Source organism: Cygnus olor, chromosome 17 (genome assembly GCF_009769625.2).
Source record: "Cygnus olor isolate bCygOlo1 chromosome 17, bCygOlo1.pri.v2, whole genome shotgun sequence".
NCBI lineage: Eukaryota > Metazoa > Chordata > Aves > Anseriformes > Anatidae > Cygnus > Cygnus olor.
In genome coordinates, this window is record NC_049185.1 from 13,555,969 (window position 1) to 13,583,244 (window position 27,276).

At 42.3% G+C, this 27,276-nt stretch overlaps 1 protein-coding gene across 2 annotated transcripts; it reads left to right on the forward strand.

Annotated features, from left to right (window-relative positions):
* On the forward strand, positions 1-27,225 carry PTPN11 (protein tyrosine phosphatase non-receptor type 11). 2 transcript variants are annotated; one of them, XM_040576848.1, is made up of 16 exons: positions 1-187; positions 4,125-4,247; positions 5,359-5,553; positions 6,543-6,735; positions 8,005-8,121; positions 8,620-8,733; positions 13,014-13,110; positions 13,702-13,781; positions 13,897-14,055; positions 16,704-16,835; positions 17,728-17,882; positions 18,533-18,600; positions 18,785-18,936; positions 22,162-22,274; positions 22,475-22,576; positions 23,751-27,225. In XM_040576848.1, exons 1-15 carry the CDS (start codon positions 174-176, stop codon positions 22,542-22,544), a joined length of 1,782 nt encoding a protein of 593 aa, XP_040432782.1. In that variant the 5' UTR covers positions 1-173; the 3' UTR covers positions 22,545-22,576; positions 23,751-27,225. The 2 variants fall into 2 exon arrangements, with proteins under 2 accessions (XP_040432782.1, XP_040432783.1); XM_040576849.1 differs by having other exon boundaries at positions 22,475-22,572.
* Positions 27,226-27,276: the final 51 nt, after the last annotated feature.

Consider the following 27,276-nt stretch of genomic DNA (forward strand, 5'->3'; position numbering starts at 1 on the left):
GCGGTGACGCAGGGCGGGCCGCGCCGCGCTGTGCGGGGCCCGAGGCCGCCGGCGGTCGCGGCCGAGGGGGGGGGGAGAAGCCCGGGGGGGGACTGAGGAGAGCCCGGGGGGGTCCATGTGAGCAGCGGCCGAGCAGCGGGGGGAGGCCGCAGCCCCGGCTCCCGGCGGTCACCATGACATCGCGGAGGTGAACGGGGCGGCCCCGGGGGCCTGGGGCTGGTGGTGGTGGTGGTGGTGGGGGGGGGTTGTGGGGGCGGCGCGGTCCCCCTGAGGCGGTGGGGTGGGGGTGCTGGTGGTCGTGACGGGAAGGGGGGGGGGGGGCGGTTTGAGGGCCGTAGAGCAGTTAAGAGGCGCTTTGCTGACGGGCCCGGCCTGAAATTTTGGTGCCTCTCCTCAGGCAGCTCCCTTTAAGGCGCGAGGTGCGCGGCGCCGCGCTGTGCCCGCCCTTCCTCGCGGTGTAAAATTTTGGCTGCGCGGTGCCAGGGGTTGGGCTGGGGGATCCTTGTGGGTCCCTTCCCGCTCGGGATGTTCTGTGGTTCTGCTGGGCGTGGGTTGGTTTTGCAGCCGGAATGAGGTCGGAATGAGGTCTGGGGTCTTCCCAGGAGCATCTCTGGTTATTCTGGGGGTTGTCCCCCCTCACACACCGCCGCGAGCCGCCGGGTCCTTTGGGCGCACCCCGGCACGTCCCTTGGGAAACCCTCGCTGGCCGTCTCGAGGCCAGGAGCGATGCTCAGGAGCTTAGATTTTAAGTTGTGAGCGAGGCTGAGAAATAATTGGGATTATAAACCGATGAGCCTAAAAATAGGGGTAATTAAAGCACCGCTCCCCACCTCCGTGGCGCCGTGGTTGTGACAGCTGAGACCCAGCACCGATTTTCTCTCTCCTGCTGTTGAGGAGATGATTAGAAAAGCCCCGTTGTGGCATGGAAAAATGTATTGATTTTCTTCTCTTCTCGGCCTCTTCAATTTGGTGAGAGAAGCGTGTTGGCAGCGAATGCCTTGTAAAACACGGATTCTGCAGATCTTTTCCTGGCTGTGCGAAATGCAGCCGTATCCCTTGCTAAATAATAATAAAACAAAAAAGTTGCAAGGCTGCATTTTCAACCACGTCGTGGGTTTCAGCAAAAGGTTCCTTGCTTAGCTGATACCGCTGTGCTTTTGTAAGCGAGACCCCGACTATTTTATCTTTTCTGCCAATATTTCAGTCTCACTGTAAGTTAATAATGGACTTGGGAGGGTGAGCTGCTGAACGCCCCCCACCAGAGCTGCTGCGAGGAGCATGCCCTGCCCAGCGAGGGCAGTCGGTTTAATTAGAGCGTGGGATCGCGTGTGCGTGTTGCTTTCTTGATCGTACATCTTAGCAGTGATGGCCTTTGCTTGGGATAGCCTCTGCACCTGCTCGTAATAGAGGTTGAAGAAGGAAAGAAGAAAAAAAGAGGCTGAAACGCATTCCATCCCTATAAAAGGAAGCGTGAGAGAAAGTCCTCCGTGGGGGTTGTGTTACCGGTATCTGCGCCCGCAGCCCCCTTGCTCGCTCTGCCAGCTTTGGAAGGGATGCGGCCACCGAGGTTCAAAAGCACACATGTGATGGCAGAACTTCAATGGAGAGATCTTGATCGCCGGGCCGGAACCGTTTAACAGAGATCACTAACACCCCCATTTTTCTATTTGGGGTGGCTGACAAATGCATCTTCCTACTCAAAGCCAAAAATACAAGGATGAGGGAGCAGGGGAACAAGTTACCATCAGAACAAAAGTTACATAAAGTGCAGTAAGCGCCTCGCTCACCCAGATGTAGTTTTCCTTTTGCTGCACTTCGTAACTTTTCGCCACCTTGAGCAGGAGTGTCGGTGTGAGGGGGTGACGTTTTTGTTTGTTAAACAATCTGTCATGGTTTTCACCTATCTTTTAAGCACAAGATGCACGGTCCCTTCTGTTTATTGAGTTACGAATTTTCGGTTATTTAATGTTCTTAACAGCTTGTGTACAGTTACTAGTTACTTCCAGGTGCGTTAAGGTTTAGGGTGAGTGACAGGAGATAAATTAATTGCGCTTTATGGAATGTCACAGTAGAATAAATCTGTAAGGCTGATTCCAATAATTTCTCCTCTTCGTGTTTATATATTTTTGGATGTAAAATTGAAACTGCACAAAGGTGTCTCTTGAATCCCATGTGTATTTTAAATGATTGTAAACCGTTCAAAATGTTGTCACGCCTTTGTTGTTGTCTTTCCCTAATGGAAGTAAAATTTTGGGGCTGGAAGCGTGGCAAATGGATTATCAGCTCTTTGAGTCCAACTATCGTACTCCAAAATACATTACTTAATGGTCAGTTCATCCTAGGTACTGTTGCTTGTATGGTTTCTCTTGTGATACTGCATCAAAACAGAACTTTTCTTGACCTCGAGATAGTCGTTAGATAAATGTAGGATTACTTACTGATTTATTCTCTTTTGTTTTAATAACTTGGAAGTATTTTTTAACGTATTCTTTTCAAGAGCCGTGGAGCATAGGTTTGGTTTTCTTCAGTTAGAGGTACAGTGGCATTCACTAGATTTTTTTTAGTGCAAGCAGGATATCCTTAATTAGAAAAAAAAAAGCAAGATGAACAAGAGGGATCATTTACTTTTGAAATGAAATTGGTGCATAGGTAAACCTTATTCCCATTTAAATGACTTGCTAGAGGTTTGAATGTTCTAGAACCTCTAAAACTGCCCAACATGTTTGCATGGAAGCTGTGCCTGGATGGAGTAGGCTGGGCCGGGGCTTGGTAGAATATCGTCACCTTCAGCGCAGGAGGAGTTGCTGAACCGATTGAAGTCATGAAGTCAGAACCCTAAATTTAGATAGGCACTCGCGTGTTTTGCTGTTACAGCAATTTACTGTGAAACGTTGGCTGGATCAGGAACAATTAGAAATGCTGTGCGATTTTTGCGGAGATGGAGCACTTCTGCAACTGGAAGGAGGCTGGCTGCAGAGCCTTTTTGCCCTCATGTTCTGCTTTACTTCAGAGAAAGTAAGGACCCGGCGCACAAAGAGGAGTCTCCGTGCTCTTTCTGCAGATGCAGAAGTGCGTTTTTGTTTGTGCCCTGCGCAGTGCCTGATTCACAGCAGCGCTGAAGGATGAAGGAGATCGTTTAATCGCCAAATAAAAACCTGACAAAACCACTAGAACAGTTCCGAGTTGCTGCGTTCGCATCTCTGTTCCCGGGCTGCGTGGTGATTCTTGTTTTGTTTTTAGGTTTGTCGCCTTAAAAAGTCCTTTCATCCGGAGCACAGGTGTAGTTTGGAGTGCAGGAGTGAAATAAAATTCCTCACTTATAGCTAAGAGGCAACGCAGATGCGTTAACCGAATGGCTAAGAATAAGTCTCAAAAGCTAATGCCATAGGTGGGGACACAGCTTCTTGGCTATAGACCATATACAGCCCTGCTCTGGCTGGGCACTATATTAGTCACTCATTAGGCTGCCTGTGGGTGGTGAATATTGATACCAGATTCCTCGGTGCTTGTATTTAAGCGCGGCGTGTTTGGACCGGACAAATTGCCATGGTGTTTACAAGGCAGAGCAGCGGCCTTGGGTCTGGCACCTCGTTCCCTTGAGGAAGGTGGAAGAAGGCTGGGCAACCGAACAGGTCGTCCCCAAGAGAGTTCCTTTTGACCCCCGTCGGTCGGTGGTCAAGCTGTGCACTGAAGGATGAGGTTTTGTTTCATCTTTAACCTTTAAAATGTTGTCCGGTGTTTTGTTTTAAGTATTTTTCCTGATTGCCTTTAGGTTTCTTTGAGTGTTCTGCCTTCCAGGAGTAGGGAAAACGTGTGACTTGTGGTCCCTGATTGTACTGCATGCCTCTCTTTGGTATCACTGTAGTCTGAGCAGTCCAAATAGGTATAGCTCTAGGTCTTTGACTTGCAAAGAATCTCTTACCAATATGTAAAATTGCAATATAATATGAAAAGAATAATATGTACCCTTTACTAAGATAGAAATTCTTACCAGTTTAGGAGCAGAATTCAGTACTGTTTTTGAAACTGTTGTATTGTTCTGTTTAGTCCTGACATATAAATTAACTTTGAAAACCAGATCTTCTATTTATTTATTTGTTCTCTTTATTTTTAACTTCACGTAGATGGTTTCATCCGAATATTACTGGGGTGGAGGCAGAAAACCTACTGTTAACAAGAGGAGTCGATGGCAGTTTTTTGGCACGGCCCAGCAAAAGTAACCCAGGAGACTTTACGCTCTCTGTGAGGTACGTTTCAGCGTCTTCCTTCTCAAATGGGTAGGGGTGTCCATTTGATGCTGTTCTTCTGGGAAAGAGTCACAAATGAACTATTTGTAGGAGATGAAATAATGCACAGATCCCTTTTTAGTTTGTTGTTCGCTTTTTTTTTTTTCTTTCTTTCCCCCAAACCCCTCTCTTTTCCATGAAGAAGTTCCCAAATATCTTTACCGACTTGGGGATACAAATATTGCAGAGAGGTGGAAAAGTTTTGGGGAAGCAGAAGTAAATTCATAATTGCATTACTTTATGCCCTTTAAAAATCTACTTGATAACCATAGAAAAGTAGCAGAGTTTATCTGAATTGCTGATCAAACCCCTGCAAGGAAATGCTGCTCTGACTTTTTTCCTATAGGAAAAGTCAGCAAGTCTTTAATTGCAACTGCGGTGCTGTTTCAGCTTCCAAAATAGATCTTTTGTAACGCTTGTCCTACTGACACCGTGTACAGGGGTAGGGGCAAAGAAAGGAGGGCAGAGGAAGTAGATGAAGGAAAAAGGAAAAGCAGGCTTGGTGATAAGAATGGTGCTGCTTGGATACCTTTGACATAACAGGCCCTGTTTAACGGATGAGGGAGCTGCTCTTTGTGAATACTAGAGACTCAAGGAGCAAATGGCCCTCATCAGGCAAAGGCAGCTGTTTGGTAAAGGAGGGATCCTAGAAATGAGTGTGAAATCCTAGCAAAAGTAGGAAAGAAGCTCTGATGGACATCCTGAGAAAGCTGGGTGCTTCTTTCCCTACCCCTCCACCCCTCTTGTGCGTGCAGTTCTTGGGGGCCTGAGGGATTTCTGTTGGATATCGTGGGACCACAGAGCTTATACGGGCTTGGAGAATCCCCGTTATGGAATTAAGTTTTTTTTTTCTTGGACAGCCACTTCCCCTTCTCGCAAGCCACCAAGATGTGGCTGAAGTACATACACTTCAGGGCTGCACTAGGTTAGCTATTTTGCAAGGTTTCTGTTGGAAAGCGATACAAATGTAAGTCTAGATTTCTCCAACTTGGACAACAAAACAATAAACGTAAAGGTGATTGATTGGAAATCAGCTGATTTGTACGGTTTCTTCCTTTGTTTCAAACATTAGACGAACTGGAGCTGTCACCCACATCAAGATCCAGAACACAGGAGACTACTATGACCTCTACGGAGGAGAGAAGTTTGCTACGTTGGCTGAGTTAGTGCAGTATTACATGGAACACCATGGGCAGCTCAAAGAAAAGAACGGAGACGTCATAGAGCTGAAGTATCCGCTGAACTGTGCTGATCCTACGTCTGAAAGGTCAGAAATAGTGGTGGAAGCCTCGGTATCCCTGCACTTCTTCATAAATGCACATTATCTCCTTAGGGTTGGCTTCCGTTTGGTGAGGGTAGCCACTGTCATACTGAAAGTAATCCCCCTGATTTCAGCGAGGTTACTTGAAAAGCAGACTGATAAACATGGTTAAAGGTAAAACAGTCTATGCTGAAAAAAATTGGTCTTGAAGCTTTCCTCCTGGCATGATACAATACTAAAAAAGGAAGACAAAGTTGCCTTGGTTTTTACTGGGAGAAAGTTTTTTTTATAGAAATTTTCCAAGTGCTTCCTGAAGTCGCTATGCCTTGGAATTCCTTGCAGTAATATTTCTGGGGGTAATTTTATACACCTTTTTTTTTCCAGCAGTGGGCATAAGTTTAGGAAGGTGAATGGCATGCAAATATTCAGACTGCTCAAACTCATGGTTTTAGGAGCATGGCTCATAAGGAGAACCTGAGACTTTTGACATACTGAGGAAGTCTGTGCATGTCAGAAGTAAACCTCTGTGGCCAGTAGATGTCAGAATTTGAAAAAAACACAAGGAAAAATATTATCAAAGATACAGGTTTATTGGGAAAGCGTGTCCTTATGAAGGAAATAGAACGAGTAAATGCCTCGACTGAGGAAAAGGTTGCTGTGTAAGCTCGCATTTATTGGGCACCAGGGAGTCCATTTGGACTGTTGTAGGGGATCCAAATCAAAGCTTTGTTTGAAGCTTGCATGAAATGCAAATTTCAGTGCTTGTGGAAGTGCCTGCTTTGAAGTGCTTTGTAATCACTTGTGTGTATGTACATGTATGCTTCCAAGCGTTAGGGTTCTTTTTATAAATGTTGAGGCTTTCTTTAGACCTGGACACTGTTGTTCAGTGCACAATTCAGTGTAAGTGTTTCACTTTGTAATAACTATTTAGACCCAGTGGATTCAGCCATCGAATGACAAGCTGCGTACCTGTCTGTGTGTTACTTTCTTTAAAGGTGGTTTCATGGGCATCTCTCTGGAAGAGAAGCTGAAAAACTCTTAACAGAAAAAGGAAAACATGGAAGCTTTCTTGTGCGTGAGAGTCAAAGCCACCCTGGGGACTTTGTTCTTTCTGTCCGGACAGGAGATGATAAAGGAGAGAGTAACGATGGGAAATCTAAAGTGACACACGTCATGATTCACTGCCAGGTATGATGAAGCAGGAGCTTCTTTAACAGCACTACTTCCATGGGCAGTGGGTTTATGCTAACAGGAGGGCCGTTCTACACTTCCCTGGAGACCAAACTGTATTTTCCCTTTTTCCTCTGGTACTGTATGTGCGATACGTATCATCTGTTTGATCGTATTGACTAATTCGATAGCTTCAGAATTGTAGGAGTGTTATTTTTTTTGACTGCTTGCCTGGCTGGATCGTGTTGTACTATACTGTGCTGTCAAGTACCTTTTAATAGGTTTGCTTTTGATTGCATCAGAAGTCTGTCTTAAGTCCTTTGCTGATGGAGCTTTTCATGTTCATGAACCTTCTGAAGTGAGCTGCAGTCTCCTGTATAGATTGTATAAAAATAGGGGTAATTGGACAAACAGAGATCTATTCAAGTCCATCTTTTTCCCCTGTCATTTTATAATGCCTCATCTGAGAACGATCAACATCCTGTAAGCAAAGTATTTAATCTAAGGAACGCTTTTAAATCTAAAGCTTGAATTTAATATAGGGTAGTTCATTTAAATATTCATTTAAATATTATTAAGTTACGGTCTTGGTATTTTCATACATGCCCATGGGTTGCTGTTAAATGTTCAAATCTGTGACTTCTTGTGTTAATTGTATAACAATTGACAAATTGAAACAGATGTGTTTTGTAGAACCTGAGCATAAGAGAGACCTTAAGACATCAGGTAGCGTGCCTTATCGAGGCTGTCCCGTTCTGCATTAAGGCAAAATTAACTATTCCTTGGACAAAGAACATTCACATTTAATTGTCGATTTTTGTATTTATGCTAACCTTTCAAGAAAACTTCTTTGCTTTGCAGTTAATTACCGGTAGCATTCATGACATTAACGAAAAACGAGAATCACTTCACCAAAATAAGCGTGGTGGCAGTTAATGCTTGCCTTTCAGGACTGAATCGTAATGTGAATTGATTTCCAAAGCTGTCCCCTGCATTCTAATCCCGTAGTAGCTCAGGTAGCCTGCTCGAGCTGACTGAGCCTCGGTTCAGGAGGAGCCTTTTCTCCTGGAAGGGCAGACAAAGTGACTTCAATCAGGCGACACAAAGGATGTTGTCCTCCATAATGTATGTGTGCGCTTCTTGTTTACCAGCCATTAGCAGAAAGGTTTTACTAGATTTTTCTGTGTGTGTTTTTAAAGAGAATTTCTCTGATATTGCATAGCCTAAAGATGATATCAGTGTAGATGAAGTGCGTTTATTTTGACGACTGAGCATCTGTCTTTCAAGGATCTAAAATACGATGTTGGTGGAGGGGAGAAATTTGACTCTCTGACAGATCTAGTGGAGCATTATAAGAAGAACCCTATGGTAGAAACTTTGGGCACGGTATTGCAACTCAAGCAGGTGAGTGAATGGAGAAAACAGCAATAAATTTTGTTAGCTTCAGCATATATTGTCGGGGAAGAGAAGGTTTTTCCATGTGTTCTATGAGACATTTTTTTCCTTTTGTATTGTGAAAATGAATGGAACTCAATGACAAACTCGGTCATATAAGTCTAAGCTGGAATAGTTTTTATCTGCCAGTGGCAGGCTCGTGTTTGTGAGGCGAGTAAAACTTTCCTTGGCTTCATTATGGTCCATAGGGATCACAAGACCAGTCCAGAAATGAGACAACTTTAGGTATTGAAGAACAACCATGAGACTTTATCTAAAAACATTTGTTCCCTGTCCCCTTCCTCTTTACCCTCACTGCCCCTCGGTGTGTGAATGGTAAAGTTGTGAAGTCCAAATAGATGCCTGGATCCTAGAATTGCCTACTTAAAATATACTTAGCATAGGGGATTTGTGTTTTAACTATCTTCTGTATCGTTATACCTCTGTTTAATATTTTGTCTTTCTTAGCCTCTGAATACCACCCGTATTAACGCTGCAGAGATTGAAAGCAGAGTGCGAGAGCTAAGCAAGCTAGCAGAGACTACAGATAAAGTCAAGCAGGGCTTCTGGGAAGAATTTGAGGTACTTCATTACATTTCAAATGTTATCAAAAATCTGTACTGCTTAAAAGAGGTCTGTCACTGCCTTCCTGACATTGGCTCGTCTCTACCTCCATCACTTCAGATCCCTTGCTCCCTTCTCCTGTGTTGGGTAGATCGCATCTTAAAACTTACCAGTTCCACTCCCGTGTCTGCTAATAGAAAGATTGAAATATTTGACCTTTTTCCTGAGAGGTAATTACGTTCTTCAGGGTGTTCATTCAATACCTAAGCACAGTCCCTCCTGTGTATCTTCCCCATCACGAGGGAGCCTTACTACAGCTGGCATCATACCTGGCCCACCAGGACGATTAATTGGACTCATTCCTGGGTCCCTTTTCTCCACGTGGACAGGAGGAGGCTTGTAGGCTGGATTTATATTTCTGGAGGCAAAGGCCTGATTCCTAGCCTGTGTTATTCTTGGTGACACGGGTACCAGTACAGTAGCAGTATCCTCACAAACAAGCTCTGAGGTGAAGCAGCATTGATTATGTATATTCCTTGGGCTCTCGGAGATTTATTTTTGTTTTGTTTTCTCCAGAAATTTCATTTCCTTCCCAGTAAGTAGCAGTTCCTTTCCTTCTCTCTTCTCCTCATACCCCTCGTGTGTGTAGCATAGCTGTGCTGGCCCAGCCTTCCCTCCTTTGAATGAAGTCCTAGTGATTTCAGGGAGCTACTCTAGATTTGAGAGCAAATACAGCTGAAACTGGTAATTTCTTAAGTAGAGAAAATTAAGTGTGAATGCTGTGTAATGTATTCCAAGCAACTCGAGTCTAGCCTGGGTCCTAACCCTTCTCTGACAACTGGAGTGACTTAACTGCACGCACGTGATGGTCATAGCCAAAAGCTTTACACGTGGGTTAAGTATAACGAGCTGACTTCTCTCTCTATCTCATACACCCCCATAGTGGATTGTGGAACTCCACCAGCAGATGGCAACAGGAAACTGGAAAGTCCTGTGATCTAAGATTTTTAACAGAGAGGCTGCTTTTGGCTTTGTAATGCTATTTTAAGAAACTTCTCAAAAAGTGATGGATTTGCAAAGCGCTATTTTGATGAAACACTTTTTGTCCAGGCACATTCATCAGCTCAATGCGCTCCAGTCTGCTCTTGTTGTCCGTAGGGACTGCACTCTGAGACCATTGGTGAGAGTTGGAAAAAAAAGAGGTGACAAATTTCTCTATAAGTGTGGGTGCAATGTAATAGTTGAGGTCACGGCAGGCGGGGCTGAAAATCGCAAACAGTTCTCATCTATGGCTTGTGAACCTCTCGGGGAGGTGACCTGGCCTCAACTCTGAGTTGTCTCTCTCGTGGAGGTCAACATGTGAACTTGGACATGGGGCGGGCACATCAGGAAGCTTAGCCCCCCCCTGCTCTGATGGCTAGAACCTGCATTTGGGAGTCAACTGCTTTTTGCTGAGGCTGGTTAGTGGTGTGCCGCGTCCTCTCATGGCAATTAATATACATTGTGCTGTGATCACGGTGTTGTGTAGCCTGAACGTGCGTTTCCAGGTTAGCCATGCAGTGTCTGCTAGTTTCCTTAGACTCCAAGCACGCCTTACTTGTATTTAGAGGGCATAAAAAGGAGAAAGTATCCCTGGTTGGCCTGCCCTTCTTGTAATTGGTGCTGGCTCACCAGGGACTGAGGGTTAATGTTGTTTTCTTGAGGGAAGCGCTCTCGTACAGTGCGTTTAGGAATGGATCGTTGACTTGTCAAAATGACTGGGCTGTTACCTGGCACGTATGACTTCTTTGCTGACCTGTGGCCTTTGTGGAATAAACTTGTAATGGATTTATCAGTTGGTTCTTAGAAGCAAGGTGTTTTCCTGTCCCACGACTTTCCTGAAGAAAAGTATTTGCTAGCAAGCCTGAAGTCTTAGAGGAAAAGTAAATAAATGGTAAATATTTACTGAGACATTCCACCTCTTTTTCCTTTTCACTACTGTTAGTGAGGTCAGCCCTAAACCTTATTTTTTTTCCACCTTGTTTTGCGGTGTTTCTGGAGACAAGGCAATCTCAGAGCAGTTTCAATGTCACGCTTTCTCATTCACCTCAGGTAAGCTGTGGCTGTCGGTCTTGGTGGGAGGAGGCAGGGGGCAAACTCCAGGCTGTCCGTGGATCTCTGCATGGCCTGTTTATCATTTGGCGGCCCAGATGGTGCCTGTAAATTACTTGTCTTTAGGCATATTGAAGAATGTGCCTCGTCCTGTTAGCCACCAGGCAGAAATGTTGACAGTCTTTGTGACACTTTTGCTTCTGGAAAATGACTGTTTGGTGAGCTTAGTGCTTGGGTGGTGGAATGAATTTGAGGACTGTGCTTTGGATTTATCGCTGCATTGTTTACATCTCGTAACGGGCTTGTTAGAGTCTCTGCTGCTCATGGACCTCTCCTCTGGTATGCTCAGAGCAGTAACGATTAACTGTATGAAGCGAGGATGTTTGAAGTTAGTTTCAACACACTTAATTGTTTCCATTTTTTGACCTGCTGGCAAAGTTTACCTTCTGGTTCTTTTGCTTGGTGTTCCACCTGGCCGAGACTCAGAAGTATTGTTCTGTAAAGGTGCTCTGTGATGATGGCACTTGAAAGACCTGCAGTGTGGTGAGAGGTGAGCTTGCTGCAAAGTGCTGTTTCACCCATCGCCGGGAGCAGCGAGCACACTTGATGGCATCGTGCTTTCTGTCTGTGCTTCACAAACACAAAACCTCACAGCTCTGCTGTATTGCTTTTGTCCTTTGGTTTCCCTGGCTTTAGGATGAGCCTAATTGTCCAAGGTCACCAAGTGAGGCGGTAACAATCACAGAGACTGAAATAGAAGTGAGCAAATGTGCCTGAAACGCCCAAGCTTTAAAGTAAGAGCAATCTCTGAAGGAGTATTAAGGGTGGTATTAGTAAAGGGAGCGTCTTCCAAAGCCTGAGCGTTTCTTCTAGTCAGGCCGGTACTGCTTTGGGGATTAAAACTTGGAACAAAGGCACTGAGATTCTGGTCCCTCCAGCTTCCTTGCAAGGATGTGGATTTGCTCCTAAGCAACGCTTATGAAGTATGGAAGTGCTGTTGTCCTTGTCGTTATTAATTGTGAACCAGACATTGAGAAATTGGGGCCTTGCCAACGGGAGAAATCCCCGTGCAGATTTATTGTTTCTGCTCGATGATGATTTATGGATAACCACGTTTGGAGCTACCTAACACCTCCCCAGCCCCTAGCGTGGTAATGTGGGAAGGTCTGTGCAAGGTTTTGTACTGGTTTAATGAAATGGCCTTGTGTCGACAGGAGAGATCAGCTCGAGCACTTGGCAAGTGATACCTGGCCGTGGGTGGTGCACTGGTGGCTTTTTGTTCGGTTTTGTTTTTCCCTCAGGTGTTGTGTGTTGACATTGTTCTGGGCACTTTACTCATCTCATCTTCCTTTGGAAGTGCTGTAGTGTTCCCATGTGGGCTTTGGCCTTGGCGATTTGATGACTAGGGTCTGGTAGGAGGTTTTGGGTTGGTCTGGCTGCAGCTTGGAGGATCTGTTCTAGTGGCACTGCGGTGACACAACCTTCCTATCTCAGGGGCTTGGCTGGGGGCTTTCCAGCAGTGTGGCTACAGGTTGGCTGCAGCTGAAGCAGGGGAGGAAGGCAGGTAAGGGCTAGAGGAAGCCAGCACAGCTCAGGTAATGAATCCAGGATTACAAAGCATCTTACTCCTTTGCAGGTTGGCAATGGAAATTGATAAATGTTTCTGTTCGGACCTGCTCTGTAGAATGCTGCTCATGTTACCTGATTTATTTTGAGTGCCTTTTCAGGATTTCAACACGTGAAATTTTGTTACGGTCTTTAGCAGACAGTTATGCCTTCTTTGCACAGTGTTTTTACAGCTAAAAAATTTAAGGGGCCAACTTGAGTCTGCTTGGTCAGAACAATATCGTGAAGACTTTTAGGTTATAGTTTGTGGCTTAATGAAATTTTGTATTCATAGATGTATATAATTTATTGAGTGGAAAACTCAGTAAAACTCAATTGCCTTGTCATTCATGCTCCTGTGTTTCTGTCACCGTCGTTTCATACCTTGGAAGCAGTGCTGTACTTAGTCTGAATGGAGAAACCTACTGGAGAAACCTGGGATCTCCCTCCCCCTTCCTTTCTCTCTCTCTGACTATTGATTGGCATTATAATCAAGTATCATCCTTTTTGCGAGGAAAGGGTAACTGTAATTGTGGTGAAACAGCCTCTACCTCTTTTTTATGCTTTTATTGAAACCGGTTATTTTTGCTGTTTTCATTTAGACTCTACAGCAGCAAGAATGCAAACTTCTCTATAGTCGTAAAGAAGGTCAGCGTCAAGAAAACAAAAACAAAAATAGATACAAAAACATATTACCCTGTAAGTACTGATTTCCTTCTTTATAACATAAGCCTGTTACTTTTCTCTGCTTTATTTTTTAAGCTGGTGAATACAGAGTTAATTAAGCATCAGAGCGCTTTCTCTTCTCTTTAATGATAACTTCCACTTTTATGTTGTCAATATTAGTCCGTACAATTTCCAATCTCCGTTCAAACATTTGCACTTGGTACATGCAGATATTTTGATTCCCTAATATTTGTCTCCAGCTTTCATTTAAAAGCGTCACATCTCTAAACTGTTATTCAGCTAACTGGAATGCTCACACTTAAGGGGATTAATTGGTGGTACAAAACTGCATGGTGCAAATCCTGCAGTGTTTGAGCCCACTTGTGTTGACTTAGATAAACACTCGTGTTGGTCCAGGTTGTTAGGAACTGGACACTTGTTTAAAGAAGTGGGGAAGAGGAAAGGCTGAGTATTCTAGCTGCTAATTTACAGAATGTGACAATTTAGTTGTTTCTGGTAGCAATAAGAAATGTACCCATCTGTTGAATATTTAAAAGTAGCTGTATGTTCACAGTTGTAGGATGCAGCTGCTTAACATATGTATGTGTGCACGTATTCTTCCAGTTGATCACACCAGAGTTGTTCTACACGATGGTGATCCGAATGAACCTGTTTCAGACTATATCAATGCTAACATTATTATGGTAAGTAGGCTCCTACCTACAGCCCATGCCTACTTTTTAACTTGCTCTCCTAGATTGAAGTTAGTCTTCTAAAAATCACATTTGTCACTGTTTGTTAAATTGTTTTTGTCTCTAGCCCGAGTTTGAAACCAAGTGCAACAACTCGAAGCCAAAAAAAAGCTACATTGCTACTCAAGGTTGCCTACAGAATACAGTGAATGATTTTTGGAGGATGGTCTTCCAGGAGAATTCTCGAGTTATTGTTATGACAACAAAAGAAGTTGAAAGAGGAAAGGTAAAAACAGAATCTTGAACTGGCCTCAGGAAAGGTCATGGCATTTGTGTGCAAGTAAGGACTGAACAGACCTGGTTATATTAACTCACGTGCTGAAGTCTGCTGTGCCACCACGGTCTTGGGAGACCTGTTTCTGGAAGGTGCTGGGTGTTCCTCTCCTATTGGTACCTGTGGGAATTGAGGGTATGCTCCTGTCATATCACAACGTCCTCCCTTTTGTAAGGTTTGACTGATTAAATTTTAGCTGAATGTGAACCTTTGCATTATAAAGTTATTCAGGGAATGAGACACTGGAAGGCTGGATGTTGTAGCCAGTTCTGCATACTTGAAGGGGTAGATTCCCTGTTTCTTTTTTGTTTTGTTTTTTAAAAAAATATGTTGCCATTTATTTTAGCTTACCAAGTCTGTGTAGACTTTACTAAAAAAGCAAGTTGTGGGATTTTATTCCTATAAAGATGAATTTAGAGGATATGAGGATGTTGCTTTTTAACTAGAAACTGCAGTGTAATAGCCCAGCATCACCTCATTCAGGTCACACTTGCTAGACTGTACTGGAAGGTTGTTCTCTCTTCTGACTTTACTTTCTGTGCTTGAATTTGATAAGATTCTCGTGTGCTGAGCTAGCGATTCTGGCTGTAAATGTACCAGGTTAAGAATCTCGCAGTCAGGGATGATTTAGCACTTCTGTTCCTGAAGTTGGGTCCTTTGACTGCTCCGTTCTTCATGAACACAGCTTCCTATTCAGCCTCTGTGGTCTGTGAGCGCCTTGCACACTGCTCTGGCAATATTTACTGCGTTAAAAGAGGAAGTTTTTCCTACGGTGGTGGATTCCAGGAACCTCACTTTTACCTTTAAATTACAGAGATCATCTTATTCACTGTCTTCTGGCAAATCTGAAGCTGTTACTTTTCGTCTGGGTTCTAATGACATATGGCAGGAAAAAATAGGAAGCAACTTAATTCTGATATTCTGGCAATGCTCAGATCCCAATTCCCTTGTGTAGTGTAGCTTTGTCCTTGGAACGTGTTGCTTCAGATCTTCTTAATGTTTCCTGAATAGTTTTTTTTTTTTTTCAGTTTCTCTCCTTTTTTTCACATACCATTGTCCACCTTTTTCATTAAACCATTGATTTGTTTCTGAAGGAAAAGCTCTTCTCATAGATTAGTGTCACTTTTCAAAAAAAAGTTCATGTGGAAAGTACAGCTAATATTTTTCTGTGGATGGCTGATAACTGCAGGAGTTCCTTACCGCTGCCATAAAAGAAAAGCCTGCATAAACGTGCAGAAGACAAATAGCTGTAGATTTTTTGGGCTTTTTTTCTTCATCTAAGTGTCACAGCTTCCATTGCTGTTGTTTGTAGAAACCAAAGGATCTATTTTGTGGATTTTATTTATTTTATTTTATTTTAGGATTAGTAAACTTCCATTCATTACCCCTTATAAAGGAGCGTGATTTGTGTTTTCTTCCTAAGAGTGCTCTGAAGGAGGGAGAAGCTACCCCTTTCCAGTGACCTTCCTCTTAGATCTTTCTCTTGGAAGAAGAAAAATAAATTATGGGGTTGCTTTGGAAGAGCTGCCTTGAATATGCCTCTTTATTTTGGATAACCTACTAATGGGGCTGTGCTATTCTTCACTTTCTCTATGATTCTTTCCAAATTGTGCTAAGCCTGCTTACTGCGCTCTGGCTGTATAAAACACTTTAATGCCTGATTACTTAATCAGTGCTGCATACGTTGATTTTTTTATTTTTTTTTTCTTGGTGCCTATTTAAATTCTTCAAGAATTGCAAATAGCAGTTCTGATAGAAAACAAAAGCTTTTTTTATCTCAGGCCAAGATGCTTTCAGTTATGCAGGAAGGAGAGAAATCTCTGGATCAGAGATGACTTTAAGAGCACTTTGCTTAAGAAAGTGAGGAACTGTGAGATGTCTTAGATCTGCCCAGGGTTCCGAACATGTTTTACAATGCACTAAAGAAGCAGCAAACAAATGCTCACAAATTAGAAGTGGTGTTTTGTACGCAGTAGTCCATTAGGCTGATAATACATGCATCCGTTCTGTCAGAGTAATGCTTGTTTTAACATCGGATGTTCTGGCTTGGACTTGCTGTACCAGCTGGTCTTGTGTTCAGGGTTCTGCACTGAACGTCAGCTTTTCTTTAGCTTGTACCCTTTTGGAGAAGGCAGGGGAAAAAGGGCAAAAGTAACAAAAGAAAACAAACAAAAAAACACCACCAAAAAAAAAAGGCATCTTGTCTAAGTAGGGAATTATGTGCTTAAGCTTCTCTTACTTGATATTTTGAAACCACTAGCTGGGTAGAGGTATAAGTAACTTTATTTTAATCCCTGGGCTTTGAAACTATTAAGGCAAAACAGGTACTAAGATGATCATGAAACCTGCTGAAAGGAGAGATTGAATGTATCTCTTTGTCTGAAATAATGCAGTCTTTTGTTATGGGGAAAAGAAACTTTCCCCTCAAATGTACTTCACCTTGGCAGCTAGCTGTCCGGTCGGTGCTAGTAATTGCCTTCTGTGTATTCAGAAATGAAAGCTTTCAGAAAAGCGTTTGTTTAACCAGTTTACGAACCAGTCTTTCTTCTTGTTGATTACTTTTTTTAATCTTTTTTTAAAAATTATTTTAAATCTTGCAGAGTAAGTGCGTCAAGTACTGGCCTGATGAATATTCCCTAAAGGAGTACGGTGTTATGCGCGTTAGGAACGTTAAGGAGAGTGCAGCACACGATTACACGCTAAGAGAGCTTAAGCTTTCTAAAGTTGGGCAGGTAAGTATGTCAGTAACTCTGTCCTTTTAATCCAGGTTGCAAATCAGGAAAAGAATGCAGAAAGACTACTTCTCTGGAATCAATAAAAGCACTAGGAGATTAATAAATTGAGCCCTGCCTCTTTCTTTGAAGCTCCAGCTTTAGCTCCATACATCTTCCTCTTTGTCCTTGGGCTAATTGAAGATTCTTATACCTAAACACTTTTTGGTACGAGATGCCTGGCTACAGAGCTTTAAGGAAATCTGGAAAGAAGCATGATAGTGCTTTTAAGTAATTGCACTTCAGTCCAGCTAAGCATTTGTTGTTGTCCTTTCATGGAGATGGTTGTAGTTGAAGAAACTGGTTGTATGGGGTCCAGAATCTAGAAGGAGCATTTAAAGCATATCAAAGGTGAGGAAGTGAACTAGTGTGGAAATAGCACGTCCTTGTTAAGGAACAATTCGGATGAGGGTGCAAAATAATTGGGGAAGAAGCAAATAAACAGGATGTATTAGACTGATGTGTCCGTGGGCTTGGAACAGAGTGCGAAGAAGCGTGTAAGATAAATGACACTATGACATACGTGAATGAGGAGTCTGGCAGTTGAAGGGCATTCACCATTGGTTACCCTCAGACAGGGCTTTGCCATGGCTTCAAAAGGTGAGGATGGAAATGTTGGAAGCAGCTACATGAGAAAAAGAGGGAGCTATGGAAGCTGGTGGTGTGATTGACTTGTCAGACCTGGAAGAACTCTGGCCTGTTCCCTCCTTTAAATGAGTTGTGGTGCCATGGATACTGAGCAGAAGGTTGGATATGCCACCTTCTGATCTGACTCAACTTTGCCGAGTAAATGCTTTTAGCTGGCTTTTGATTTGAATGATTTTGTTTTCACATGTTGGCATCTTCCTTCCAGGGGAACACAGAGAGAACAGTCTGGCAGTATCACTTCAGAACTTGGCCCGATCACGGAGTCCCAAGTGACCCTGGTGGCGTGCTAGACTTTCTAGAGGAGGTGCACCATAAGCAAGAAAGCATTTCTGACGCAGGACCAGTAGTGGTCCACTGCAGGTACAGTGATGTGCTAAGCACCTCCATCAGTAGAGTTCTGTTGGATCCTTTTTTGGGGAGGGGTGGCAGGGAAAAGCTGAAAACTTTAAAGGAAGGCAACTTTCCCATTGAGCTCTTCAGACTTCTATCTGCCAGGGTGTTTGTGCTTTACTTTTGGGGAAATTACGTATGTTGGTTGGATGTCAAATGGTTATCTTCTAAGCAGGCTGTCTTTCAGAGTGTGCATGTCTGTATCAATAAGAATTTATGGTGTTGTATGAGGTGGTGCTAGTCTTGCCTAGATATATTTCAGGTCATGGGATATATTCCAGCTCATGGGAATTCGGGTCTCCAGTTCCACCTTTTATGAGTGAGATAGCACTCCTCATTCTCAACATATAAATGATTTTTTTTTTTTGTAAAGCAAATTCTTGTAGTGCTTTCTGGTTCAAGGTTGTTAATAAACCCCACCATACAGAAACTGCTGTTATGACTTCTGTCTCTTCTGTGAAAGTTAGGTCTGTAGTCACTTTTGTCTGCATGGTTTGGTTTTTGGCTTTGGTTAATAGTTAGGAAATCTAATGTTTCTTAAATGTTGGACTCGTAGCTTGGGTAAGTGTTCTGGTGTTTGTTCAGAGAGAGCAAAGTGATTAATTTTTCTTTTTTTACAGTGCTGGAATTGGGCGAACGGGAACTTTCATTGTGATTGATATTCTTATTGACATAATCAGAGAAAAAGGTAGGTTTCCTGCCACGTTTATTTTCTGCTGGGATATTGACGTAGGTCACCAATGCGTCACAGTAAAACAATTGCAAGGGCATTCAGCTGTGCTGTGTTCTGCTGGAACAAGTGACCAGACCAGTCTGTCCTCCAAGGGCGAAGTTTATTTTATTGTTCCTAACATCATGATGATTTTTCACAGGTGTGGACTGTGATATTGATGTTCCAAAGACCATTCAGATGGTGAGATCACAACGGTCAGGAATGGTTCAGACAGAAGCACAGTACAGATTTATTTACATGGCAGTACAGCACTACATTGAAACGCTACAGCGCAGAATTGAAGAGGAGCAGGTATAGTTGTCCTAAAGTATGAAAAGTAAAAGTATAAAGCATAAAATGTTACATAGGAGCATGTTATCATGGGAGCGGGGAGCAGAATTGCTTATTTGCTTGCCTGCTGACTGTGGAACCAATGCATTGTGAAAAGACTGGGTTTGGAACCTGTGTTCAGAGATGGTAGCCTGTACTTCAGTTCACTGTGCTTAAGAACTACTTAAACTATTAGATAGAATTAGAAAACTAAAATTAAAGCAGTGTATATTGGACTAAAAGATTTTAAAGAGTGAGTTTGGTGATCCTGCAGTACATTGTCCAACAAAAGTCATTTAGAGTGATTTGGTGTGATGAGAAGAACTTCGGAATGTGTGGTGACAAACATGAGACCCCACCTCATTCCTCCTGTTCAGGTACCCCATTGCACCTTCTGTAAAGGACTGTAGGATTTGAGTGCATAGTTTTGTTATAAAGAACTCACTTTCTACCCCCCGTTGCTTTCCCTTTCTAGCCTAACCTCTGGTCATCTGGGATTTTTATCTTTTTGTTTCAGAATTTCATTATCTTTCCTTCTGCAGCTGGCGTGCTGATCAGGAGATAAAACCAGGTAGCTGATCAGGCAGGTGTGGGGAGCTTCATGTTCATGGTTAGTGCAGTGCCAGGTGTGAGATGTAATCCCTCTTTTAGAGATGGAATGTGCCAGCTCAGCCTTTGCACTCTTGTGTGGCTTCTGGCTTCTTTGGAGTGTGGCAGAGCTTGTTTTACATTTGCCTATGTGATGTAGATGCATTCCGCAGAGAGGGTAGAGACTTTATTCCTCTCCCCAGGACAGCTGTTGTGTGCTCTGACGCTGATTAGACACAAAGTGAAGAACAAGAACTCCCTCAGGTGTACTTTTTTTTCCCCCTTTGTCATCTGACTGCACCTTAGAGCTCCCTCCTACCTCTGCATGGGTGTTATGCAAGCCTGGTATCTTCAGCTTTTGAATATGGTCTCTTTCTGCTGCTGCCATTTACGAAGCAGTTCTGTAACTTCTTGATTGCTGTGATGTGTTTTGGATGGTATTTTGATATTGAGAGGAGCAGTGCATTTCTCCTCTAGTCATCAGGCCGGGTTAGTTCTGTTTCATCCTCTGTTAGATTACTGGCTCTGGAGGCACAAGAATAAAAATTTCTTGATTTGGAAATTGAGCATCGCTTCACGTCACGAGGTCTTGACCTGTAAGGACTGGTGGCAACCACAGGAATAAAACAGTATGGTGATTTTCAGACAGAAGCAACACTGACTATAGGAACTAATATTCGGGGGCAGGGGGGAACGATGGCAAATTGGGAATGCTACAAAGCATGTTTTTGGAGATCAGAAAAAAATTGTTTATGTAGATCAGTACAGTACCGTAGGAAATGCCTGAATTTCACCCCGAAAAGATAGCTTGGGAATGAAACTTGGCGTATTGAGAAGCTGTAACTTCTTGAACCTTCTTCTCTACATTTGCTTCAATTACAGTTACACACAGTAAAACCTGAAAGCTGAACAAAGCTGGTGAAGTGAGTTAAGGCACGTACATAGGAAAGAGTATGAGGTTGCGCTGCCTGTCTGCTTCTCAAGTTGGATGAACACAAGCCAGCTCTGATGAAGAAACTGGGCAGCTGCATTAGCTGGGCAAACAGTGCCTCTTGTCACGCAGCACTTGCAGCCAGCTGGGGTGAAGTGGCTGTGTACGTTTAGCTAGATGTGCCTGCATTTTTTTATATTCAGAAAAAAATTCCTGCTTTGCCAGCATTCCCCGTTGGCATTGCAATGCTGAGGTTTCTTAGACTTAAGCGTAGTGTTAGATATTGCCTGTCATCTTACAAGTGGAGAAAAAAAGCAAATCGGATTTATTTTATTTATTTATTTTCCCCTGGAAATGTTTTTATTCTCTTACATCTAGGAAACAAGTAGTTCCTACCACATTTCGTTTCTTATGAATTAGAAAGGATAACTGCAGTGAATTAAGCTGAAGGAAGTGAAGCCAGATGCCTACTTTATCTTGGCTTATCTGTTTCAATCAGCTTAAGTACTAGAAGAACCGATCAATTCCTTTTAATTGCTTTTACGGTATAAAATATCTATAGCTTGAACTGCCATTCGTCATGCGGTTTAAAAAAAATCAAGCTCTGGTTTTAGGCTTGAGAATATTACTGGCAGGTAGTAGGTTTGTACGCATAACACTGTCAAATGCAGCAGTTTGCACCTTCGCATTTTGTTTAAATCTTATTTTGTCTTATTTTAGCCTTCCAGGCAATTAATCTGGGCTGGTGGTCTGTCGGAAAGTGATTTGTCAGGAGTAGGTGGGAGGCTGAGATGGGAAGAGGTTCTGTAAAATAACTTAAAAAGTTGAGCAAGCTTCAGAAGACCGTCTTGAAACACTTGAACTTAAAATGCTGTGCAGAGCTTTGTTAATGGGGAGGCAGCAGCCAGATCTCCGCAGAGGCTCTGACAGCCTCTGTTGTGAGATCGACTCAGGTCGGTCGTGTAGTACTTGTTTGAGCGTTTGAAAAACAAAACGAGACAAACAAAAAGCCAACATCCTGTAAAATTGTAAAGGAAGGCTTTAATTTAGATGTAGGTTGCAGTGTGTATGCATTGTGCATGTTTGCCTTGAAAACAAAGAAAAAGAATCCTCGGTCTTCCTGTAGCTTTGCTTTTTGGAGCCTTTGGTATCTTTAGATGAATGCCAGCAAAATTGGCTGCAGCTTGTAACATATGTTACAGAATATAAATGACAGCTTGGGTTCTTTTTATATCAAATCTAATGGCCTAGGATGTTATTTTATTAGAGATCTCACAAACAGTGTTGTTACTCATTTGGCCACATCTTTGCGATGGAAATAAGGTCAGTGGGAGGCCCACTGGCTGGTTCTGTCTGTTAAAGAATGAAACTTGGTTTCGTCTGCCAAGTAAGACGAAGGTTGCGTACGAGTGCTGGTTCGTAAGGCTGGTGTGTTCTGCTGGAGGTGGTGGTGGGAAGAGGGATATTATTGTAAGACCTGAAGAGCCCCGTTTTTCAACAAATAAAGTCAAGCTTTAGGTCCTGTTCGTCTTGTGTGCGTTATCTACAGTACCAAGCTCTCTCGTGTTCACAGACAAACCCTTCTAAACACAAATTTGGTTAGTTATGCAAGTCATTTCTGTATTCCCTCAATTATTGTTTTCTATTAGTTATTTAAAGCTGGCTTTTTGCTGTGTTTTGTTTCACAGAAGAGTAAAAGAAAAGGTCATGAGTACACAAACATTAAATATTCTTTATCGGACCAGACAAGTGGGGATCAGAGCCCTCTTCCACCCTGTACCCCAACCCCAACATGTCCAGAGTAAGTTAGTTTCTGTTGTTAGTTTTGAACTGTACTAATTTTCAGTGATCTTGAATGAGTTATCAGAGAACCTGCCCTTACACTGTTGCCCTGTGCTTTGCCCTTAAGCTAAATTGAGCAAAATAAATTGTCGCTGTGTTAAGTGTACACAGTTTTCTCAAACAGGATTATTCAGACTGTAACCACTTGTTTCATTTCAGAATGAGAGAAGATAGTGCTAGAGTATATGAAAATGTGGGGCTGATGCAACAGCAGAAAAGTTTCAGATGAGAAGATGTACAGAGACTTCCATGCAAAGGCAGGTATGTATGTTCGGGAGTGACTGTGCGTATCCGGCCTGGAGTTGTGGGGTTTGAAGAAAATTTATGCAAAACTGAACTGTAAGAAGACTTTCTAATGCTTGAAACGCATGTAATCCCTCCACCCTTAAGGAATTTAAATTCCGGAGACTAATTTTGATCAAGCGCATCTATATTTACCCTTTTCAAAACAACGTGGAGTATTGGCTTGGTAGTTTGTTCTTTGTCCTCATGCCCTGACTCACCAGTGACGTAGGTTGGACATCTTTATTGTTCAGGAGACTGGAGTTCTGTACGATGAGTGGCAGCTACAGTCAGAGCTTTCCATATCGTTAATAAGTGGTCTTTGCTCCTGGTCGTTGCTAAGGATTTGTTCGCACCTAAAGAGATTCAGAGAACACTTAATGTAATGCTCAGCCTCATAAAAGATGTGTTAAGCAAGATTACTGCTGTGCCTGTGTGGTGGGAGCAGATACTGGAAGAAAATAGTGAAACTGATCTAATATGATGGCCCTTTTAGTGAAGTTTTTGAACTACTGTCGGCCAAGAGTGAAATCTTCAAAATCAACGTTTGTGTACTATTGTTGTCATACTAGTAAAATTTAATCCTTGCTTTTGCTGAAAGAGAAATCTGTAGAATCTCCTTGTTATGTTTTAAGTAGCTATTACACTTTGGTTTGTGCAGTCAGACAACTGAGTATATACTGGTTATTAGCTAATCAGATATCTGATACTTTAGTTAATGGGCTGTGAATACAGCAGAGGAATAGTTTGGAATTTAAGGTGTCTTTCTTTAGTCATTTACTTCTTCTGGATTCTAACCTAAAGCCTTTCATCATCTTTTCCCCCTGTGCTTTTAAAGACCTCAGACATCCTATTTTCCCTTTTCCACTTGGTAACTGTAAGTATGCTTCATCCATTTAGTCCACAACCTCATCTTCTACATAATCTTATTCCATTTATTCCACAATCTCAAATACACAATCTCATCTTCTACTGCCAAAGTACCATGCAGCTTACGAGCAAGGTTTGAGACTCTCAGTTGAGTTTATGGCTTTCTTGAGTTAAAAGCGAGCACTTCTGTATAATGTCAGAATAAGAATGAACTGCTCTTTTTTTGTTGTTGTTTTTGTTTGTTTTTGACCTAAATAGTTTTTCTTCTCTCCTCCTTTTCTAGAAATGAATATGGTTTTTAAAAAGGTCAAGAAAGAGATGGAAGAAGCTTCACATGAATGGTGAATTCTGAAGGCTTGGTACCTTTTTAATTTACGGTTTTAATCCTTCAACAGTAGGCAAAACTTAAGACCATCTAAAGATTGTTTATATCTCTTCTCTCCAATACCTGATTTACAATTGCTTATTTTCCAAATAAAAGGAAATCCTTTCTACAATGTAGACAACTACTTTGTAGAGTCAGTTTTGAATCCAGCAAACTGTTGGACTGTCATCAATGCCTTTTTTTTTTTTAATAGTATTTTTGTTTCACAGTATGGCTATTAGTTGGTTTTGGTGTTGTGTTTTTTTCTTCATTTGAGCCGTTGTGGGATTTTTGGGGGTGGGTGGTGGGAGAACAATGGTATGGATAAATCCGTTACACTAATGTAAAATACTGATGGGAACAATACTTGATCGAAAACAGTGGATCACCAGTGTGAATAGAATCAGCTACGTGGTAAAACTAGTCCTAATACATTTCAAACTCAGACCGAGTTTCATAGGGGTGAGCAGTGTATGAAGATGCTTTTTGTGGTAACTGATGGCTTTGATTACAACTTAAATGAGTGGCTGGACGGGCTGTTTTGGAGTAATTTTGTAAGGTAGTCTTTACATCAAATGAAGTTTCTTTTTATGCGATCTCGACCCAAAATAGAAATTTACTGTATCTCTCAAAAGGCACAGTGGCCTAGTGGTTTGTGAGGATACTGTCTCTGTTAATTTGTCTGTGTTCATCTATTAAGCAGGAGATTGGACTTGTAGAGTGGAAGGAATTTTAAAAGTTGCATGCTAACACCTTGACAGCACATTAAAAAGAGTGAAACAAGTCACCCACTGCGCAGGCTCTTACCTTAAGGTAACCCTCTTTCCTCCTTCTCCTGGGGAGCTGGGAGCTGCTAGGCCTTCTGGTTTGGTTCGGTTTTGTCTTTAGTAAGGCCTTACGATAGTGTAAGTGGCTAAATTAAAGTTGCGTGGGGGAAGCAGTGCATGGAAGCTCGCTATCCACTGCAATTGCCTTAGCTGAAAAGGGCAGCGCGGGCAGCCAGGCCAGCAGGCTTGTCCCGGTTCGTTTCATCAGACAGGAGTTTGTCACCGTTCTACCTGAAGTGCCTTTCAGAGCTGCATTAAAATTGCCGTTCCTGTTCATCTGAAACCACTTCCGATTGTTGTCAGTGAAACAAAACCCTCTTCTAGAGGCTCTAGAACTAAGAGCTGCCGTTAAGCTGCCAGGTAATTGGGTTTCTTCACTTGGTTTGCTCTGTCGTATACCTGGAGCAGAAGCTCCCCTCGGAGCCGTCCCCGATGGCATGTGTGCACTAGCGACAGAATCGGTGCCTAGGGGTAGGTGCCAGTGGTGTCTTACCAACGTCTCTCCCTGTGTTTTTGGGGAAGACTTAGGCAGTTAAGGAATTATTGCCATTTTCCTACAGCACGTGCAGATGGCGAGCACTGCGTTGAGTTGCTGTATGCGAGGGTGCGGGGCCAATGACATGGCGTTATCGGCCTTCGTCGCGAAATGATGCTGAAGCCTGGAATGTAATTAATGCAGCTTTGTGAAAGGTTAAGTGGGAGATTACATTACCTTTTCCTGAGAGTGCTTTGCAAAATCAAATATTTGAACACTTGGAACTGAATGAAGGTGCTTCTTTAATGTTAAGCAGAATTTTTGTTACTTTGCCTATTGTCCTTTTTGTCTTTTGAGGTTTTAGGTTTTTTTGGAACTCCTGTCACCAGCGTACCATAATGTGTTTCAGTGTCATTGCCTTACAGTCTAGTCATGATATTTGTGCCCTATCTTGATCTAAAATTTCTCGTCATGATGAGAGAGAAATCTATTCATCTGGTAGTGAGATACCTACTTTACATTGCCTGCCTCTTTTCCTGTCCCTATTTACAGCTTCATCCTGCTGAACAGGGATCAGTTATAAGTGTTGGTATTTGCATAGAGCAATTGACAGCAATCTCAATATTTGTCTAAAACTTTGTGTAGAGTTGGACAACTTCTACACTTCATACGTTACAGCGAGGTGGAAGGTGGTTCAGGTTTGGAGCTACTCTGTGCTGAACTGAAATGTCAAAGGAAAAGTCAAGAGAAACAAGAAGGATCCTGAATGAATCTGAACTCTGTTACCAACTTGGTTAATGTGATGTGTCTTAAATGATTGACCTGTATAAACAGTCATCAGTTCCATGGCCAACAAAACGTTGCCTCTTATAACCTTATGTTAGCTGTTTAGAACCTGCCACTGTAGGATTTTTTCCTTTTTTTTTTGGAGCCAGGGTATTCGTACTCCAGAATGTGTGTTAATCCTGGGGAGCATGCAGCAGAAGAATGTCAATGGGAGGGGAGCAGAATCTGAAGGATTGTGAATAAATACTCCGCTTCTTTTTAGTGGAGTGTTGGGCCCTGCTGAATACCAAAGGGTAAACCTTGCAAAATAAAATCTGTCTGCCTTTCATGCACAAGCAAGAGAGGGATCATTCTTAGAGTGTTTTTTAAATTATTTTAAACAATGGTTGGATTTTATGACGGATGAAGTGAGAAAGAGAAATGTCCTTTGGTTCAGAGGAGATGAGCGAATACGGGAGCTTCACGTATTTCTGGGGAGTTTTTTAGAGACATTTTGTGCATTGATCTACAAGCTGTTGCTGTATCAGTGGAACGGAAAAGGGATGCGGTTCTGAAGTCTTCTGGTCTAGGAGACTTTACACCACAAGGGAAACTTTAACCCAACTCCTAAGGCACAATAATTTATGCCAGCATGAATTTGCTGCTGACTTCATTTTACTGAATGTTTTATAGCATACACTTTAATTTCAGCTAACTGTTGTTAGGACTGATTGGTTCTCCTATTAATCCTGACCAAACTTTACTTTTCCCTCTTGAGATATGTGTCTGAAACCTAATTAACCAGGATATGGCTAACGAAGTTATAAAACCTGTTTCCTTTTTGATTGTAGGGATGGGAAAAATCACAGCTGGTACTAGGATGCGTTGTCAGGTTTTGGTTTTCCATTATTTCAAATTAATTTTTAATTTTTCCCTTTTAAATAGTGAAACATGTAATTAATAATTTCAAGCCTGTTTATTTATGACATTATTGTGATTTGTTTATTACAGTACTAAAGACTAATGAAAAAGGATCCTCTTACTAGGTGGAGTAGACCTTGCATTTATTTTTTTTCCTGCAATGTATGAAGTATTGTACCAGAGTATTAAATGAAATTGTAATATTTTATTGAAAAAATCTCTATCCTTTAAAAGGAATACATTTAGGATGTCATCAATTTGATGTGAATCATGTAAATGTTGATAATGCGCTGTTTATTATACATCTAGTGTTTCAAAAGACTTGCTTATTGCCTTTTGCCCACATACGTTCTGTAGACCATTTACAATTGTCAAAATGTGACATTAAAATAATAGTTCATGTATAGAAATATCGGTGGTTGTCCATTGTTTTCTGTGCTGGTATTTATGGGTCTTA

What these genes read in the sequence shown, in the direction of transcription:
- PTPN11 (XM_040576848.1), top strand. An exon ending in AGCTTTCTAAAGTTGGGCAG is followed by an intron (nt 16,836 to 17,727) that starts GTAAGTATGTCA and finishes TCTTCCTTCCAG; the next exon opens with GGGAACACAGAGAGAACAGT. An exon ending in CCAACCCCAACATGTCCAGA is followed by an intron (nt 22,275 to 22,474) that starts GTAAGTTAGTTT and finishes GTTTCATTTCAG; the next exon opens with AATGAGAGAAGATAGTGCTA.